Raw genomic sequence first — 20,989 nt, forward strand, 5'->3', positions numbered from 1 at the left:
GTGGTTCAGTTGCTTCGCAACCCTCTTGAACCATTTGAGATGTTTAGAGGCTAGGACGGACTCTTCATCATGGGCAAACGTCTAACCTGGAATCCACATGCTAGACTTAAGCGGAAAGTACTAAACAGACGAGGCCTGTAAAGCTAACATGTACTGTGGTACTGGGTTCGATTCCCGGTCTTAGGCCTTCGATTTTATTTAATGGTTAATAAAAGAAATTTACAGTAAAGTATGTTTGCTAGTCGCCTCCGTCCACGGTCACCTAATTTGGTAGTTGGACGTAAAGCCCGCCTGAAAAAATAGGCAATTACTTTACTTACTTACCAAACAGACGATTCGAACTTCTCTCTAGAGTTTGGACAAACGATTGTAACTTTCATTAAACCACAAACGACTTATCTAAACCATGATACTCAAACCTGTCTGTTCCTGCAGAAAGAAACTTTGGGGCACAGTCAATACTCAGATGACGACAGTGGTTTCCCCTTTCAGCCAATCAAATGCAGCTATTGTGCTACAAGTAGAATCATAGAGTGGGGAAATTCAAAGGCACTTGAACTTGAGATACGTAGAAAACTTACATTCTTGCGTTCAGCCCCAAGAGATTTATACAGATTGATAATCGTAAGGATTCTCTCGAAATTCAATCAAATATAGAACTGAAAGGATCTAAGACATCTAGAGGCGCTGATTGCACCAGAGATATACGTACACCAATTGCTAGTCACTTTGTTTAACATGAAGGTTCTTTTGCAGCTAGTAGGAGATCAGTAGAGAAGCAGTGAGTCAACAATGGCGCACTACCTTACAGGGAATGCCAGCGCTATGTGCGCTGAAGACTTTGGATCTTTAGAAGAGGATGTAATTCTGTAAGAAAAGCTAATGTACCCGACTCTTGAGAGATTCAGAATGCTACTGTGACAAGACAGGTAGGTTTTAAGGTAACCTGTTTGAAGATTAAAAGCGAGAATTGGAGGAGAGCTAGGGTTTTGAATCGGGTATGATCGAGGACCAACTGTAGCCATCTGATTTCCTAAATCCTTAAGGTTTCCGTTTTAAAAAAAGTAATTATTATTACTAACATGAAGAACAGTAGCTTATGAAAAATCCAGATTGGATTGGTATTTCGTAGTTATTAGAAAATATATTGGAAAAATACAAAAAATCTGGGAAGAAAAGATGGGAAAAACCAAATTAAATCAGAAGGTTGAATTGTTCATCACAGGCCAGTAGACATATCAAATATTCTTAGCGCAGTTCATCATTAAATCCTATGCCCGGATATACTATATATATACATAAAAGTGGGGGTTGTTAGTTGCCATCATCACTTCCTGCATACAACACCAACGACGAGCAAACTGAACGCAAGTTTCCTATCCAGAGCTACAAGACAGAGAGCAGGGTGTACCAGAAGTCTGGGGTATATTACTCCACCACCATCCAGAGCCACCTTTATCGTCCGCAAACACTCTTGTGATCAACCAAACCAACAAGCATGCCGCCCGCCACTTCTTTCACCAGCCTATAGTCTATTTTCTTCGTCACTACTCCATCTTCTGTCGTTCACTAACGTTCGCAATTCTCTTTCACTTCTTCTTCTTCTTCCTCGTCTTCTCGCTATCACTCTTCTTACTATCTCTGTTCTTGGAACTGGAATGAAATGGGATGAGATGATGTCTGTGGTATCACTTTTTTTTTTCTTTTTTTTTTGTCTCTCCTTTTATTTTCTAGATCAAGCAAGAAAGGATAGGTTTCTTTTTTAAGCAGCTGCCAACTACGAAGAAGATAAAAAAAAAAAAAATGGTGGCGAGAACAGCGCAAGAGATTGGCAGAAGAATGGGAGACAGTACTCCAGTACTAGACTTAAAGCCATCAATATTCGTTCGGTCAACCATGGAAGGCCCTATTTCCCTTCTTCAGTCAGATAATGCAGATGGGGCTCCAAGCACAAATTTATTATAGCACAATTTTCTTTTATTTCCCTTCACTTCTTTTAACTTTCTACTGATATTATGGAAATTGTGGTTATTAAATAAAGAAAATATTTTGCTTCGATTCTAGCGCATCCCTTACTATTCTTTAGATTGAAAAATAATGTTTATTGACCAGATTAAAATGTAATTTAAAAACAAATTAAAACGTTAAATAAATTTAAATTTCCACGATTCTAATTCTTAAAATGTCTAGCTCGCAAATTTTCTTTAATTTTCAAATTTACACCAAGAATAAAGAGGCACTTTCAAAAGACAAACTTATGTAAAATACATAATAATATACTTTTAATCATAAAATTAATAAATAAAATATAACTTGAGATTATTATTCAAACACCAGCAGATCAGCCTCCCATTATTCTGAGAGTGCATCCAATATATTCTATTATTATTTGTTTATATTTAAAGTAGAATAAAATAATTAATAATTATTGTAAATACAAATATAATTTTAATATTGATTTTCTTAGTTTGTTTAACATTTTTGTGCAGTGATTTCTTTAAAAAAAAATTATCATCGGATAGTGAGCTATAAGTAACTGCTAGAAAGAGAAAAAAACTAAAAGCAGGCTCCTGGATTCAAATCAGGGATCTTGAAATCACTCTAAACTAACTATAACTCTTTTGTTTCATTTCGGTTAGCCGGTAACGTGAATTAATAACCTACGAAAACTATGGGAACCTATATTAAGGATTCAATTAGCGAGGAATCGGTTCGGAACAAAAAAACAAAATACACTCTGTCTTTTGCCGAAATGTTGGGAAAAGACGGAGTGTTTTTGGTTTTTGATTCTGGACCGATTCCTCACTAACTCAATCCTTAACACAACTCCGTTTTGTAAAATGTCAGTGCACGACAGGATCGGGGAAATCTCCCCGTTTGACAATGCAATGCAATGGAGTACCGAATACTTGGTTTTAAGTATATTAAGTACTTAAGAGTATATATTTTCGATGCCCGCTTCTCTTCGTTGATCGCTATATATTATCACTATATTTCTTAAATAATAGAGAGTAAAAGAATTAGGAGATGAGAAAGAAAGAGATATTGCTAAAAATAATGCTGATAAACGGTTCATGAAATTTTCACAAAAAATATACGCCATATTGGATTACAGTTGATAGCATAGTCACATCTACAATTCCAGTCTTACAATTTTTGTATTGAGCATAACAACTCCTTATCCATTTTGTAATTTATCTTTGTAATATAATAAAAAAACCTTAATAAAATGTCCCAGGAAATTGAAGATGCTTTTAATGATGTTCATCTTGATACTGGCATCAGAATGTTCAGAAGACAATTTTGATATCCATGATAGGGACCATTATCAAACCAGGAAATAGATCTACTCGTAGAATAATTTCAAGCGACTCAGAGAGTAATTTGGAAGATTCAGACAGTGATTCAACTATATTCAGTTGAATATTGTAATATAGTGATTAATCTACGTATATTCAGTTGCAACTCGGGTGGTCGGCAATTAAGATTTTCACCGTCACTAAAAGCTTCACGAAGGAAATTGTTATTTATTTTAAATAGACAAAAGTTTATTAGAAAAACAACTAAAGGATCGATGAAAAAGAACTTCTGTTACAGTGTATTAAAAAATGAAGCCGATAATTATGATTATGAATTTGTCATCATCAGAATAATAAAAGCAGAATTTAAAAGAATAAAAGCGACATGGATAATACAAACCTTGTTAAAGTTATTCTTTAAATTTTATATTTTCATTATTTATTAAATAACCCTCATTTTGAATCGCTCACGTTCCAAACATATTTTTGGAAAATTTCACTTTAATGAGGTAACCATTAATTTTGTGCACATAATTCACAAAAAAAGGAATTAAAGCGTATTGAAATATTTCTTTTGTTTGTAAATCTAATAATGAACTGCAATAGGTTTTTTTTTTTAGATCCATTGTATCTCCAGTAGTGCCAGATACTGCAGCACTCTCGGCGAAGAAAACAATAAACCCAGGTTCGAGGAGGAGAATCTAGTTAGAGATTACTATTCCCTGCAGCCAAATAATCCCTTCCTAAATTTTCTGAAGCAAGCTCACCTGAATGGGTTCGTAAAATCTGGTAACTACCAAGGTTCCTGTCAGGAAGCGACAGGATCAACCACCAACCGCACGCCATTAACGGCCTCAAGAAGTTTAAGAAGAATGGCTTCCCCAGATCCCCCCTTCAAAAAAAAACCAAGTGCCAAAGAAAGAAGTCCCAGTCAGGAACAATGACCTATCACCACTAACCGCACAGCCATTCCCAAATTTTTCCAAAATTGGTTACAAAATAAAAGGTTGTGAGTGCTCTTCGGAGGCCTTAGATACTTTTAACGCCCAGGAAAATACCACGAAATGGGGAGAGATGGTATATTGGCATAAATCACTCAGTGGCGCAAGAATCTACCAAGAAACTGTGCCTGGAAGGAGATAAAATTGGAACGAGCGACTTTTAAGAACAGATGCTACACTTTGATCTTAGCCAAAAGGCCGAGAAGCGTTTTTCCTGAGTTAACACTTAGTTTGTTTCCTTGTAGTTGAGTGTAATTTTCCTTTTTCTTTTTAAATTCTCCTACAGTTCTATTACGTTTAATTTTTGTATAAGTTTGTTTATTTTAATTACTTTTGTATCTTAATTCTTATAATATAGTAAAAGGCTAACTCTTTCTGTATCATACAACTTTGTATAATACAGGAATAAATAAATATAATAATGATAAAACTTACGACTTTTCGTTTTTGTTTTTAAATTTTTCTGACCCAAACATTCTGATAAAAAAAATAATAATAATAAAATAAATACCTATTTTCTGCAACCATGTAGGGAAGTTCTCATTACTCAATTAAAATCAGCTGTGTAATGCCCAACTTCCCACACTAGTGGGGGGAAATTCCCATTAGTGCCACTTTCCGCACAAGTGAGTGGAAAAACTTTATTGTGCTTCCTTGATATAAGAAGTTTTGTTATTAACATAAATATTTTCTGTAAAACTCTAATAAGCTTATTTAAATTTATTTTATTTAAATAATTAAAAAACGAATATTAAAAAATAAAATAAAAATTGAAAGGAATATAGAAATAAAAATAATACTTTAATAAATAATTAGATATTTTTAATTATAACAGTTAAAAAGGTTATAGTGTTACCTTATAGAAATTTAAAATGGATTCTAGTGATGCCTGTTTAGAAAACACTCCTCCATCAATAAAAGAAACAGCAGAAAATGTAATAAGTAATGTAAATACGTAAGTAATGTAAATAATTGTAATATAACAATAAATGTTTATAATAAATAAATTACTTTTTGTAGACTGTAAAAATGAAATTTTTAATTTTATTAGTTAATAAATCTAATGGTTGCAGAAAAAATATAATATTTAACTCGAGTGTCAAGTATTTTCCTCACACTCGGCAATTTGCACTTGCACTCGCCTCGCTTCGCTCGCTCGTGCGTGCAAACCCTGCCTCGCGTGAGGAGAAGTACTACTTTCCACACTTGTTAAATAAATAACTATTTTATTAGTTTTTCCTCCTCAAAAAGCGCAATTACCGGTAAAACCATAATTTTAGATATTCGATAAAATCGCAATTCTTGCTCGATAGAAGTGTGTACACAATTAAAGAGAATCAATGATGCCGTTTTCGTAAAATAATTTAAAAAAATGAGTAACTATAAATGAGTTTTGATAGTTAATTTTTGAATTCAAAACTATTTGCTAAAAAAAAAGTAAAAGTAAAGTAATTGCCAATTTTTTCAGGCGGGGCTTAACGTCCAGCTACCAAATTAGGCGCGTAGACGGAAGCGACTAGCAGGCATACTTTTCTATAAATTTCTTTTATTAACCATTAAATAAAATCCAAAGCCTAAGACCGAGAATCGAACCCAGTACCACCACAATACATATTAGCTTTACAAGTCTCGCCTCTAACCGCTCGCGGCTACCGTTGCGTCTTATTTGCTACAAAAGGTTGCACATTTCAACTAGCAGCAAATTGCAATCCAAAAGGAGTGTTATCATGTACATTCTCACTTGTTGCAACAATTGTTGCAGTTATAAATTTCAATAAAAGATCAAAAAAATAAACAAGATTCTGCCAAGAACATGAAAATAATAATAATTTAGAATACTCTGCTGAATTAAAATTTTGCTAGGAGTTTCTTCACAATTAGAGGAGGCATCTCCCAATTCTGATAAACTGATTTTTTCGGAAAAGATTTTTAGGAGAAGTTTTACTAAAATGAAATTGATGATCTACTTAACATAAATAAAATATCCCTTGCTAAGCTACAGTAAACAATAGAAGTCTTGTTTGCACAATAATGTGCTACTCAGTCCAGGATTCATTTATTTTGTAATAAGTAGGGAACGGATTCGTATGTATTTACATATTTTTTTCTAGGCAATTTACAGACGTTTTTCACTAGAAGTATTCATACTGACACTCTTTAAGCCGTTTGAGCCTACTTTTATTTCACATATTTCCACATATTTGGACGTCATCGCATATTTATACATATTTGATTAAAATAAATAAATATTTCTACATATTTAATCAAAATATGTACATATTTTTCATTTTGGGCATATTTTCATAATTGGGAGGTGGTTGACAGGAACTGTGAACCACAGACTGTAGGGCTGTGAATCACAGTGGTTAAAAAAGTGTTCTTAAAAGCACCAAGTCGCATTAAAATGCTAAAAGATCTCTATCCAGACTTGTGCCTTCCACCAGAACCAATATTGACAAGATGGGGTACTTGGCTGGAAGCAGCTCAGTATTACTATGAAAACTACAATAAAATCAAGAATGTCCTTTCACATCTCGAAGACGAAGCAGTAGCGATAAATACAGCCAAGTCTTTATTCGAGAAACCTAATTTAAGGAACGACCTTGCATTCATTTCTGACAATTGCGTATTTCTTGCACAAGCCATTACCCAACTTGAGTCCCAAAATGTTCGACTGACAGAAAACGTGTCCAACGTTAAAAAAAAGTCATCGAAAAGGTGGAAGGAATACCTGGGAGTAAGGGAGATCTGATCAGATCAAAACTGGTAGAAGTACTGAGCAAGAACAAAGGGTGGGAGACCATCTGCCAGATTTCTGATATTATCAGTGGAACAGAAGTCACCTCAGAACATCGTGTACCCTTTACAACCAACGAGATAACTTCTTTCAGCAAGGCACCTATAACATCTGTAGATGTTGAACGATCTTTTAGTCGTTACAAATCCATCTTACGCCCAGATCGTCGTCACTTTACGTTCCAACATTTGAAATTTCATGTGGTTGCAAACAATTTCGAAGAGTGAAGTTTTCAAAATTGAAAATTTAACACATCTTTTTATAAATAGTAAAAATACTCTTTGTTGTATAAATCATTATAACTTGTAAAAACAAATTATTTTGTTCCTAATAAATTATTATAAATTGTAAAAATGTTCTTTTCTTGTATAAATAATTATAACTTGCCCCCCCCCCAAAAAAAATCCATTTTAATAAAAAAAAAAATGTCCATTTTACTTAAATATTCCAGAAAATATTTTAAGAAAATCACATATTTTCCACATAATTGACGAAAATAAATGCATATTTTAATTAAATATTTGGCATTTTTAAATACATAAAAATCCGTTCCTTAGTAATAAGTTTTCTTAAAATCGTGTAATCGTGATAAATTATTGTTACAGAAGTTGTACTGCCACAGAGATATTTTGCATTCTATAAGAGGAATGGAGAAATACAAGAAATGCTAATCAAATTAACAATGTTTAGTTTATTTTGGTTTGTTTTCTCTTTCTAAAGTAAGAGAAACAATTCCGTTTATTTTTCATATTCTTTTTAACTTGGTGAAAACGATTTCTCTCTTTCTCCTTTTTCACACACACAAAGACCAATTTACTTTCCCTTTTTTTTTTTAATTTGAAAAGCAAAACCGCACAAGTAACTCTCGGATATTTTTCGCATTTAATAATACACCCTTCAGAATGAGTGGGTTTCCCACAGCCAGCACGCAATAAACCCTTCTTGTGGATGTTGCTACTGCAAATTCTACTGTTTTAATAATAAAGAAAAACACTCTACCACAAAATTGGTTATTAAGACGTGAGTTCGTGAGTACGTAATATATATTTCCCTTTTTGCCTCCGTCTCCACAGTAAGCTTTTTTTGCACCAATACTACAAAAACCCTAGACCTTTACTTCAACCTCTTCATTTTTTTTTTTTGTTTAAGAGCCTGTCGCTTATTTTTTTTCTTCTGCTAAATAAAGCCATTTGTTGGTTGCTTAAAGCGGACCACATCCACGTTATACTCTCAGGGGGACTGTTGCACTAAGAAAAAGTAACTTCCTTTCTTCTACGTCACGCGAATTTAGTAGTCAAGTGAAAGAAGACCGACAGTGGGGGGGAGGGGGGCGCGAAGCAAAGAACTGGATCTAGCAGAATATACCTGGGAACAGTTCAGGTTGGGGAGAGATAAGAAGGTACACCCTGGGTACGCCTGAGCAATTTGTTTGTTATTTCTATTTAAAGCGCTTAAACTTTCATTGTGCGCTGAACGCAATTACCCTTCCGTTTCCCTTTCTCATTTAAGTAATAAATTGGTATTTAGAAATGTTTTACGTAGTTACACACACACATAGACAAACACTAGACATAGACTTCACCATCTCTTCTACTAGGCTGCTGCATCCATACTTGGTTATTATTCAGACTGAAATTCACTCCCAAGAAAACTACCATTATTTTGTATTTTTTGTTCTTTATAAAATGGCCCTAATAAAAGAAAATAATTTAACGTTATATAAATTTAAATATTCCCTTTTTTTTTTAATTAAATTACTAAATATACGGGGTGATCCATTTAAAACGCACCAATCGCTAATAACTTTTTAGGAAAGCGGAATTTCGAAAAAACCCACGAAGTAAACTATATGTTTTTTTTGGTCTAGTTTTCACATTTTCCACCCCCGATGCTATATCTTTATTTTTGGCGGAGTTACGGCTAAAAACCCGATTGGGGTTTCATGAGGACCACTGGTTTTGACAATGATTATGAAAACTACATAAAACACTGTGAAAAATGACGTTAACCCTGTTTCGATATCCCTAATATTAGTCGAGATATTTAAGATCAAACTTACAATTTTATCTATTCGTGAACGGTTTTCGATATTAATTTTCCACAAGAAATACACGTTTTGGGAGGTCCTCTGACTGCAGAAAATAATATTGGTGACCCAAAGTGAAAAAATAATAATGATTGAAGATTTTAAAACATGTAGTGTATTGTAATGGTTGTGGGTGAATCAGGATAAATTTGTTTTATCATCAAATAAAAGCAATCATCTCATCATTTTAATGCACTCGGTATGCAAGACCTCTTGACCTATGATTACGGTAAGAATATCTTGCCAGGGAGTGGCGGATGTTGGTCTAGTGGTCAAGAGCGTGGCTTTGTAAGTGGGAGATCCCCAGTTCAAATCCCGTGTATGCAGTTATTCTTATTACTTAAATAATCACAATCCTTTGTTTAATAAAGTCTAGTCAAACGTGGGATTCGAACTGGGGATCTTCCACGTACAAAGCCACGCTCATGACCACTAAACCAACATCCGCCACTCCCTGGCAAGATATTCTTACCGTAATATCATAGGTCAAGAGGTCTTGCATACCGAGTGCATTAAAATGATGTGATGATTGCTTTTATTTGATGATAAAACAAATTTATCCTGATTCACCCACAACCATTACATTACACCACATGTTTTAAAATCTTCAATTATTATTATTTTTGTTCTTTGCGTCACCAATAATATTTTTTTGCAGTCAGAGGACCTCCCAAAACGTGTATTTCTGGTGGAAAATTAATATCGAAAACCGTTCACGAGTTGATAAAATTGTAACTTTGATCCTAAATATCTCGACTAATATTAGGGATATCGAAACAGGATTAACGTCATTTTTCACAGTGTTTTATGTAGTTTTCATAATCATTGTCAAAACCAGTGGTCCTCATGAAACCCCAATCGGGTTTTTAGCCGTAACTCTGCCAAAAATGAAGATACAGCATCGGGGGTGAAAAATTTGAAAAATAGACCGAAAAAAAAACATATAGTTTACTTCGTGGGTTTTTTCGAAATTCCGCTTTCCTAAAAAGTTACTAGCAATTGGTGCGTTTTAAATGGATTACCCTGTATAGTATTTACTCTAAGATGAAAAATCCTACCTCCCATCATCTTGAACCAAACTCCTATACCAACTGTGGACAAAGTACGCTATCTTGGACTGCACCTAGACAAACGGATGACGTGGAATCCACAAACTAGACTGAAAAGACAAGAAACTAACCAACGCTACAAAACTTCATGCCAGACTACTTGACAACGATCTAAACCCCAGGGGTCGGCCACCCGTGGCTTGCGAGCCGCATGCGGCTCTTTTATCTAAATTTTGTGGCTCTTCAGCCAGTCCAAAATAAATTGTATATTTCAATTTTATTGAAACAAATAAAAATTTCATTTATTAAAGTAAAGATATTTTTTCCAAAAAGAATTTTAAATGAGATCTGGTTTGAAATTGAATAGAATTATTTGAAAATACAGTACGTAATTATAAAAAAACTGCCGCCATTTTCATTTAAATACAGGTTTAGTTATTATTTATTCGTTTATTTAAAAGAAAAACAATGTACACTATTTCATCGCATTCCTCCATTTTATTTTTTTCCGGAGTTAAATCGAGTTGTGCAGTGAACACAAGAAATTCTCCTCATGTTTGGATATTAAAACCATTTTAACATGATAGTACTAATTTGAAAAATCCGTTTTATATTTTCTTTTAAATGAATAACACCAACATTATTATAGAGTATACTTAGTTTTAATCTAATAAGAATTTATTCCAGCTTATTGAATAATGAAAGTTTCGCTTGGAATCTCAAACCACCTCCTTTCTCTTCTGAAAACTTTACTCGAAGTTTCTCTTGCGTTTAAGACCGTGGCCTCACCCTTCACAGTCTTACAACATGTTTTATAATGAGATTCTTAAACGTATAATTCTTGCTTTAGGATACGTAATCATATTTTTGTTTCATATTTCGTAAACACTAGTTTCAATATCAAATAGTCCGAGAAAATTGTTTTATTAACATCATTTATTGTTTAAAAGATTACGAAAGTTCTTAGTAATCATGAAAGAAGTATAATGAGTATATCTATTTTTCTAGAACAATATTATCATAAAGTGAATAAGGATGATAAGCTCAAACTAATGTTGGAAAAGAAATGAAGTAGAGAGTTGAAAAGTTGATCTTATCATCGTTTTTTATCAATATTTTGTGCTTTCTATTATTTACCGGAAGTCTTTTTTTAGACTTAAAAAGTGATAAGAATTTTCATAATATTTAGTGACAAAGTGCAATATCACTTTTGCTCACTTAAAAGCTTCAAAAGCTTTCTAAAACGTAGACTTTTTTATTAAAGCGTTAAATTCACTTTATAATAAAGAAAATAATAAAATTATCTTTAAAATCGCATTATTAATTTTTTAAAAAAATATATTCATCATATACAGGGTGTCCCAAGCTATATGGATAACGACTTTTTCTCGGAAACTAAGATAGCTAGAAAAAAACTAAAAAATACGTGTTCCCTTAGTTTTTTGTTAGAAATCCAAATTTACTTTGCAAATTTTGTTCGGTGCTTCCAGAAGCGAGATACAGGCACCAACTTTATTTTTTCAAATGGGAAGGTGCGGTTTTTATTTCAGAAATAGATTCCTCTATTTTTTTAAAGAAAAATTTACTTGAACGGTTTTTTTCTGTGAGCGATATTTTAGAAGTTATGAATGAAAACATGATTCTTATAAGAAATGTCAAAATGATAATATTATAACGGTTTTTTGATTGAATAAGAAGAAAAGTACTATTTTATTATAAATTTTACTCCTCATTAATATTACAGATCATGCTCAAACTGGCCTCCACCATTAGAGGTGCATAGACATGCACTTTCCTGCCAATTGCCCCTTACTGCCAAAGAAATAGATTCGAATTTAACCGAGTTACTGGCATCTATTATTCTCTGCTTTAGATCATCTACAGATGCCATCCCGGCTTGATTCTGATACACCTAGATTTAGAAATGCTTTTAGATAAGCAGAAATAAGGAAAGAAAGAAAAAAGTTATGAATGATCTCTTTGTTTTTCGAGTATCCCCAAAGGAAATAGTCCATAGGTGTCAAATCCGGTGAGAGAGGTGGCCATTGAATCGCCCCCCGTGTTTTTGGCAGTAAAGGCAATTGGCAGGAAAGAGCATGTCTATGCATCTCTAATGGTGGAGGCCATTTCGAGCATGATCTGTAATATTAATGAGGAGTAAAATTTATAATAAAATAGTACTTTTCATCTTATTCCATCAAAAAACCGTAATAATATTATCATTTTGACATTTCTTATAAGAATCATATTCTCATTCATAACTTCTAAAATATCGCTCACAGAAAAAAACCGTTCAAGTAAATTTTTCTTTAAAAAAATAGAGGAATCTATTTCTGAAATAAAAACCGCACCTTCCCATTTGAAAAAATGAAGTTGGTGCCTGTATCTCGCTTCTGGAAGCACCGAACAAAATTTGCAAAGTAAATTTGGATTTCTAACAAAAAACTAAGGGAACACGTATTTTTTAGTTTTTTTCTAGCTACCTTAGTTTCCGAGAAAAAGTCGTTATCCATATAGCTTGGGACACCCTGTATAATAATTAAGAGATTACGTTTACTCTCCGGCGGGGCTCCTGTCCACCTGTCCTCTTCAACCGCAATCCTCTTCCTTGCACAGATCTGGTGCGCTAATTTTGAGCTCTTTGTGAGACAAACGACTCACGTGGAACCCACACAACTTAAGAGACAAGCAATGACGAAATGTGCGATACTGCTTTACAGACTGCTTGGACGACGCTACAAATTGCCCTTAGAACTCAAACGTTTAACATACAACACTATCCTAAAACCTATGTGGACCTACGGACTAGAGCTGTGGTGTTCAGCCAAACCTACAAACATACGGACTGTACAAACATTTCAGTCAAAAACTACTACCGACAGATAGCTGACGCTGCCGCTTTCTACGGTGACTAACCTCACTCTTCACAACGACCTCAACATTCCCTTCATACTACACCAACACGCCAAGAAGAAATGTCAAAAGTTCCATACTGCTCTCTCTACTTGCTCTAATCCCTCTTGTATTGTCTCTCGCCTCCTCTGACATTCTTAACAATCCGACTAAATCACCAATGGCCCCGCGACTTCCTTGCTGTCTGAAGAACTACATTATTCTCCTATCTCTTCTGTCTCCTACTCACATTCCCCTAGCTCATATAGAGTGCTACCGCTGTGTAGCTTCTCTCCTCCTGCTCTTCGCGCACCAGTTCATCTTATTTACTCATTGTATACATGTATACAGATTGTAAATTACTAAATAAATAAATACAAACAAAGTTTTCATAGTAAAAGTGAAGGGATTAGCTATGCGGTTAGCATATTGGATTCCCTCGCTGAGATCCCGGGTTCAAATCCAGCTGCTGGCCATTAGATTTTCTCTTCCTAGGAGCTTCTTACAGCTCACTATCCGGTAGTGCGTCAGTCGTTGTCTGTAACGAGAGAACACTGCCCGGAAGCCGGCAGTGCATCGGGAAAAAAAGCTCCGGGTGCCAATAATCTCAGATGTTGACGCGCCTTAAATCATTAAAAAATCATTATTATAAGCACAAAGTTACGGAATAAGATGAAAGTTCGCGGAAAAATGAAGCTTTTATTGCGACCCGATCGCCTGCTCTCGCGGATTCCCCTATCTGAACTGGAAAAGTATTACTCGTTAATAAATCGGTACACAGAGTATATTGATTCTACTTTTATTACCAACAAAACCTTCTCACCAGTAGTTAGTATTGTTCTATAATAAAATTCAACAACACCAGATCAACAACAATACCCAAACTCTTCTGAACAATACAAGACACTAGATGAGATGATTACGTCCTTATGGGGGAAGAAGTGGTGTTGAGGACGTACAGCTTAAGGGGATAACACTACCACAAACACACACAAAATGAAGTAGAGACAAGACTTTTGTCCTCGATGGTGAACACAAGAAGTGGAGGTGAGAACATGGTCACAAACTACCATTCTACGTATTGTGGTACTCAGTTTTGCTTCTCATGATCCTACTCAATCGTTCCTTCGTAAAAGTAAAACTTGAATTATTATCTTAATATTCTCCTCTTCTTAGTGTAAATAATCTCTTTTTTCACACCGCCTTTTCAAACTGTCAGCAACTTTTAATTCAATATACTTTATATCAATCATTTTATAAAGTTCTCATTCTAACAAGAATAAAACATTATAATAAAATATTTTTTAAATTATACGCTAACGATTGGGGAAATTGATGTTCTCAATCAATTTAGCAAAAGAGTTAAAATAAAACTACTTCATCAAAAAAGTGATTTATTTTTTGAGACACAAAAAAAAGTAGTATTTTATTTTTTGTTTAAATTTGGGACAACGTTATTGTTAAATCTTTTGAATAAAATGCAAATTCATTGACTGGTAATGTATAAGCTGAAATAAATCATTTGTGCTCGATTTGTCTGATCTTAAGAGGGGGTTTAAAACGGGAATATAGCAAAAAGTTTAATTTTTTTTAAGAAGTTTTAGTGAACTAGCCAATCTTTTAAGGATCCTGATGGTACCTAATGCAACTCGAAAACGGTTCTCTTCTTTCTACGGCTCTACGAACAGATGAGGAGATCGTCCTTTTTGGGGGCCAGTCTTAGCGTTACCCTCGTTTTCATTTCGTGTCCTGTGTTCGCTAACTATTGATCTAATCCTTTCTCTCCTTTATTGTCATTATTCTGTTCACTTTTCTTTGATTCACCCAGTTCAGTAACTGTCCTCAACACTGTGCTTTCACAACAATTCAGTCTCATTACTTCGACCGGACTGTCAAAGTAAGAGATTCCAATTCCCAAAGCACAGATGTGGTGGTTTCAAATTCGCTTAAAATCTTTTTCAAGGAAAGTGCCTTTAAAATTTCAGGTTAAAAAAAATGAATATGTTCTTCCAGAATTACTGGTTTTTTGTAATAAATAGCATTTTGGTTTTCTCTAATATTTATAAAGGGTGTACACGGAGAAGAGGACGAAACTTCGGGAAGTGATTCAGCAAGCTCAAATGCAACAAAAAATATTTTATTCACTCTGTCCCGATTCTCAATAGTGTCCACGATATTTGCATTTTTAACTTTTCCTTGATTCATTAATCATCGAAAAAATACAGTTTTTCTACAAAATTTTAACAAAAAAATCATCGAGAACGAACATTTTAGACATTAAAGTAAAACTTTTCATTGTTTATAGAAAAGTTTTGAGGCTCTGTACTGAGCAGATTTACAGGAAATTTAATGCTCTTTCTTTTGGAATAAGCAGATTTGTTGTAGGATAAAGGATAGAAAAGTTACGACCGTTGTTTTTTTGGTGGAAAACGCGAATATCGACGGAAAAGTTAAAAATGCAAATATCTTGGACACTATTGAGAATCGGGCCAAAGTGAAGAGAATATTTTTTTTGTTGCATTTGTGCTGCTGAATCACCTCCCGAAGTTTCGTCCACTCCTCCGTATACACCCTGTTTACAGCTTTACATAAACAAATATAATTAATGTGTTCAATTTTCTACAAAAATACGTTTTAAGGCAGTTCTAATAGCTTGGTAGGGGTACACTTCCTTCTACAGTATCATTTTTAGAGTGATACACTGTTTTGCATTAAGAATTTCAGTATTTGAAGGAAATGCAAGAGTTTGAACTGCGAGAATTTAAAAAGAGATAGAGATAGAGGTAGTCGTGTGATTGCCTTCCCCATATTTTTATGAAGCACTTACAACTCCGATCTTTTCTAATTAATATCTCCTGTTATAATAATTTCCTTTCTAAACTCATCTATTACAATAAATATCAGTTTTACTACAAAAAAATGGCTTAAAGTATAAACTTAATATTTGGTTAGGCAAACTCAGCTACATTATATCGCTGGTTCTGCTTGTTTAAAGGAGTTGTTATCAATAATTTTCAAATAATCGTAGTAGTACAAGAATATACGCTGAGCAAGATATAAAGTAACAGCGAACAGGCGTAGGAGCTTTACCAAGTCCCTGGTCGGCTAGTAAAGAGAATGTTGACTCCCATAACTCTAGATTTAAGAAGAGCCGCCAGTTCCTGGCGTATAAACGTTGCTGTTGTATGGTCGAGGTGAGAGAAAGAAGAACACCCGAGGGATTATCCATTCTGGTATAGTCCGGCGGCCCCCTACTATGTGTACGGCTCAAGATTAAATATTTAGAAATTCATGAGACAAGAGTTAAAGGGGGGTTGGGGTGGAGGCAGGAAATGCGGTATAGAAGGAAGTGTTATGTGCTTAACTTGCTGATGTTAAAAAATGATCTAGCAAGCGTTCATGCGATAAAATTCTGGAAAAATCAGATTTTTCCAGAGACGGCTTTTCTTTTAAGCACATTATCAATCAATTTTTCCGGCCCGCATTTTTATTCAAATAGAACAGGAAATTTTAGCTGAGTTATTTACAAAACACAATGTGTTACGAGTTTTTCCTATTAGTTTTTTAGCGTTTGTAGTAATAATCATTATTATCCTGTAATAATACACGTTAAATTACTACATAGTCAAAATTTAATGAAACAGAAATTACAAAAACCAAATCGAGTAAATGTAGCACATTAAATTTTCTTTTTCCATTTTTAAACTTGATAACATTTTTCTCCAGATATATGAGAAAACATACGATAAGTTTTAACACTAATAATCTAAAGTTATTGCAATATTTTGGGTAAATTAATATAATTGAATTACAGAAGAGATCTGAGGTTCATACGGTTCGTCAGGTCTATCAATTGCAGATAGATAATTACAGTACAAGATAAGGCATGATGGAATTTCTTACAGCACAAAAATAAGGAGGAAATATTGATTGAGGTTGTCAGGCACCACGGTAGCCGAGCGGTTAGAGGCGAGACCTGTAAAGCTAATATGTATTGAGGTACTGGGTTCGATTCCCGTTCTTAGGCCTCAGATTTTATTTAATGGTTAATAAAAGAAATTTACAGTAGGCGTCTCCGTCCACGATACCTTATTAGTTGTACGTAAAGCTTGCCTGAAAAAATAGGCAATTACTTTACTTTTTTTTTATTGAGGTCGTCATAAATGACTCAGTTAGTTAAATTACAAGGTACCATTGACGATTAGATGTAGTACATTTTTGATTATTAGGTTTGGGTTCTCAGTAGGTTTCGAAGGATTGGTAGAATTTACCAATTAATCCAATATGACTTTAAGAAAAGTGCAACACAGAACTAATTTCTCAGACTTGCGACAGACTCTTCTGGACGAACTGAAATTGACTCACTCCACGAGACTGCATCCATTATCCCCGTACACTCCTAAGTCCAAAAATCGTTCGCTCAAACTCCTTTCCATCCTATACTGACATCCTAATCCACTCTGCCGCGACATAGCCTCCTACAGATCCTTCTATTACCTACAGGCACAAATTCTACATTAGATGCAGGTTTTTCCTTCATTTTTCCCTGCATTCTTATCCTACAACTTAACCTTTCTTGTTATCCTCACTTGTTATGAAGGTTATAATGTTTTGTACATTGATACTTCGTATATTTATTTTATTTTTGTACATATTTATTTTAATAAAGATTTTTTCTATTCTATTCTATTCAAGAGAAGTGATGTATTGTATGAGTATAAGCAACGTCTGTATTATAATGACAGTCTATATCTATTTTCTAATAGTTTTTTTTTTTTTTAGGCTTTGTCAATAGTTTGGGGGTTCCATGATAGTCTTTTATCTATAAGAAGTCCAACGACCAGGACGACTTTAATAGTAAGGAGTGAGGTTTTGGAGAGCGCTAAGGGCCAAAAAGTCAATGTGCCCAGAAAAGAAATAAAATAAAACAAGTTGAGAGAGAAGGCTGGTTAAAATCTAGACGACACAGTGCCATTTTTTTTGTAGAAAACCACCAACTTTTGAAGTTCTCGAAACATTTCTGTAATTCAGATAGAACTTGAAATGAAGCTAAACTTAATATAATTGTTACTCACCATTTTCACCATTATAGTTGATATCATCGCCATCTTCTCGTCGCCACATAACATACGGTTCTGGATAACCCTGTGCTTTACACGTCAGGGTGACGTTGGCCGATTCCCTTACAACCATGTCCGTTGATGTTTCCTTATCGACGATACTCGGTGGTACTGGAATAAACAAAAATTGAATTATTTATCTGGAGAAAGATATATTGGTCAGTTGAAATTTTTGTAAATATGATAAAATATATTACAATATCCAAATTTTAAGTACGAGCTTATTAAATGTCAACTGCTAAATTTGAATTTGATAAAGTGCAGCTAGTGGAATGGCCAAGAATGGTGACTTCATTCAACAAAAGAAACAATTAATATGGGACTAAGAGCGAGAATCAGATCAATTAGAATTGTTATTGCGGTAAATGGCGCTCCGGGCACGTGGTTCCTTAACATAGAGGCCGTAGAACCGTGATGCTATATCTATAAACATGGCGTGTAGAGTAAGATTCATTTAGATATAAAGTGATCAATATAATGAATTACAATAATATTACGAGCATGGCCGGCAAAATGTGATTCAAAAAAACATTTAAAGTTTCTTAATTATTGTTATAGTTAACGTATCCGTTTACGAAAATATTTGCCTACCTAAACTTTAAATAATCTATAACAGGGGTCGACAACCTATTTCAAGTAGAGAGCCATTTATTCCTTAAATAATTTTAGTAAATCTTACCAACAGCCGCAAGGATGTTAGTGTAAAGAAACTCTTTTGCATTTGTATTGGCAAATTATTATTTTTTGATATTCAATAACATTTAAATGTTTTATAAATTTATTTTTATATTATTGCGAAGTAAATAAACAAATAAATAATAACTAAACCTGTGTTAGAATGAAAAGGCGTCAGTCTTTTATAATTACGCACTTTATCTATATATATAAAAATGAATGTGTGTCTGTTTGTTTGTTTGTACTCGATAGATTCAAAAACCATACATCCAATCGCCGTGAAAATTTGGGAAATTATTAGGTATATCCCCGGGAAGGTTTTTGCAAATTTTTTTTAAAATCAGAGTTGGGGTTCTAGGTGCACTCGAATAAATATCCCAAAAATATCAAAATAACATTTAATTAGTAATATTTGTTAAAATTGTAACCATGAAAACCATGAAAAACAGTTTTTTGCAATTATTAATACGAGAATAAATTATACCGAAGATGGTGGAAAATCCATTAAACTAAAAGTACTCAACAATACTATTGACGTTGATAATCGTTGGGTAGTACCATATTCTCCATTACTACTAAAAACGTATAACGCACACATAAATGTTGGGTACTGCAATTCAGTGAAAGCTATAAAATATATTTGCAAATATGTGAACAAAGGAAGCGATATGGCAGTGTTTGGAGTGGAAAATACAACTGCATCTAACGATGAAGTCACCCAATATCAACTGGGACGCTTCATAAGTAGCAATTAGGCTGTATGGTGTATTACCTGTATATCATTTTCCATTCATGAACGATATTCAACGGTTGTTCATTTAGCAGTACATCTTGAAAATGGACAGCGTGTGTATTTTACATCAGAAAATGTACATGCAAGAGCAATGTCACCACCGCCAACAACATTAACTGAATTTTTCACATTATGTAGAAATGCTACCTTTGCAAGGACACTACTGTACTCTGAAGCAGGGATAATTTTATTGTTAATTTTCATTTCGATGTATTGTATACATTTGGTCATTAATAAATTATGTTTGAGGTATCAAAACTGCCTTTTTGTTCAAACACAGCAACGTGTGAACGGGTACAGCTAGTTTTAATATAATTCTATTCAATTTCTATCGTATTACATTTAAAATTCTTTTTGAAATAATATCTTTAATAAATGGTATTTTCATTGGTTTTAATAAAATCAAAATATACAATTTGGATAAAAGAGCTGCAGTTGCCGACCCCTGATCTGTATAATAATGAACACTGAACGCTACGATAGCCGGAGAGGATATAGGCTAGACCCGCAATGCTAAGATGTATTGTTGGTTTAGTATGTTCCATTCCCTGGTCTAGGTCTTGAATATTATTTAATGGTTAATATGAGAATTTAGCAGTAAAGTATATTTGCTAGTCGTCTCCTTCCAAGACACCTAATTAATAATTAGTTCGACGTAAAGCCCACCTGAAAAAAATGGGCATTACTTTACTTAATTCAATTTTAATTATGAAATGTTTTGAAAGCATAGCTCTCCAACATAATACGCAAACTTAGCAACATTACAAAAATATTTAAGGCTGAACTCGTTGGAATATTGAGAAAAAAAGACCTATCAAGGAGAATAGAATAGCTTTTGATTGCCTTAAACCTATCTTAATTTAAGGCTGACTTGTACTTGTTAATTTCAATGAAAAATGATTATTGGGATGGCAGCGTCTTGCAGCAGCGTCCAACAGCTTTTGTTTTATAGGCAGTTTAAATTAATGAAAAATCACAATTTATCCAAATTTTAGTTTGAGTTTTTTGATTGAGTAGAAAAATAATAAAGAAATTCCACACATAAATTTTGGAGAATAGATTCTGTTAAATAAATTATAAATTGAATTAATTAAATAATTAACAAAATAATTAGTTATTTTTCCTTCAAAGTAAATAATAAGGATGAATATGCAGAAATTAGTTCTGGATGGTTAGTGCGGAAGTGAGCAGAAGTCTACAGGAAGTTTGAGAAGGAAAGGAATGATCATAAAACACAGTTATGACGGTAAGTGGGCCAGTTGGCAAATGGGAGCCTC

General features: G+C 33.8%; 1 protein-coding gene and 1 pseudogene across 9 annotated transcripts in view; both read right to left on the reverse strand.

Annotated features, from left to right (window-relative positions):
* The window catches only part of LOC141458909 (lachesin-like), a 551,804-nt gene that overhangs the window by 128,889 nt on the left and 401,926 nt on the right, over positions 1-20,989 (reverse strand). For all 9 annotated transcript variants that reach the window (XM_074137481.1, XM_074137488.1, XM_074137483.1 and 6 more), the window contains one exon: positions 18,200-18,355. In XM_074137481.1, coding sequence (XP_073993582.1) covers positions 18,200-18,355 — 156 coding nt within the window. The remainder of the gene's footprint in view (positions 1-18,199; positions 18,356-20,989) is intronic.
* LOC141459019 (U2 spliceosomal RNA) lies at positions 4,372-4,510 on the reverse strand (annotated as a pseudogene).

Source organism: Rhodnius prolixus, unplaced genomic scaffold (genome assembly GCF_049639745.1).
Source record: "Rhodnius prolixus isolate KJV_2025 unplaced genomic scaffold, Rpr scaffold_5, whole genome shotgun sequence".
In the NCBI taxonomy this organism is placed as follows: Eukaryota; Metazoa; Arthropoda; class Insecta; order Hemiptera; family Reduviidae; genus Rhodnius; species Rhodnius prolixus.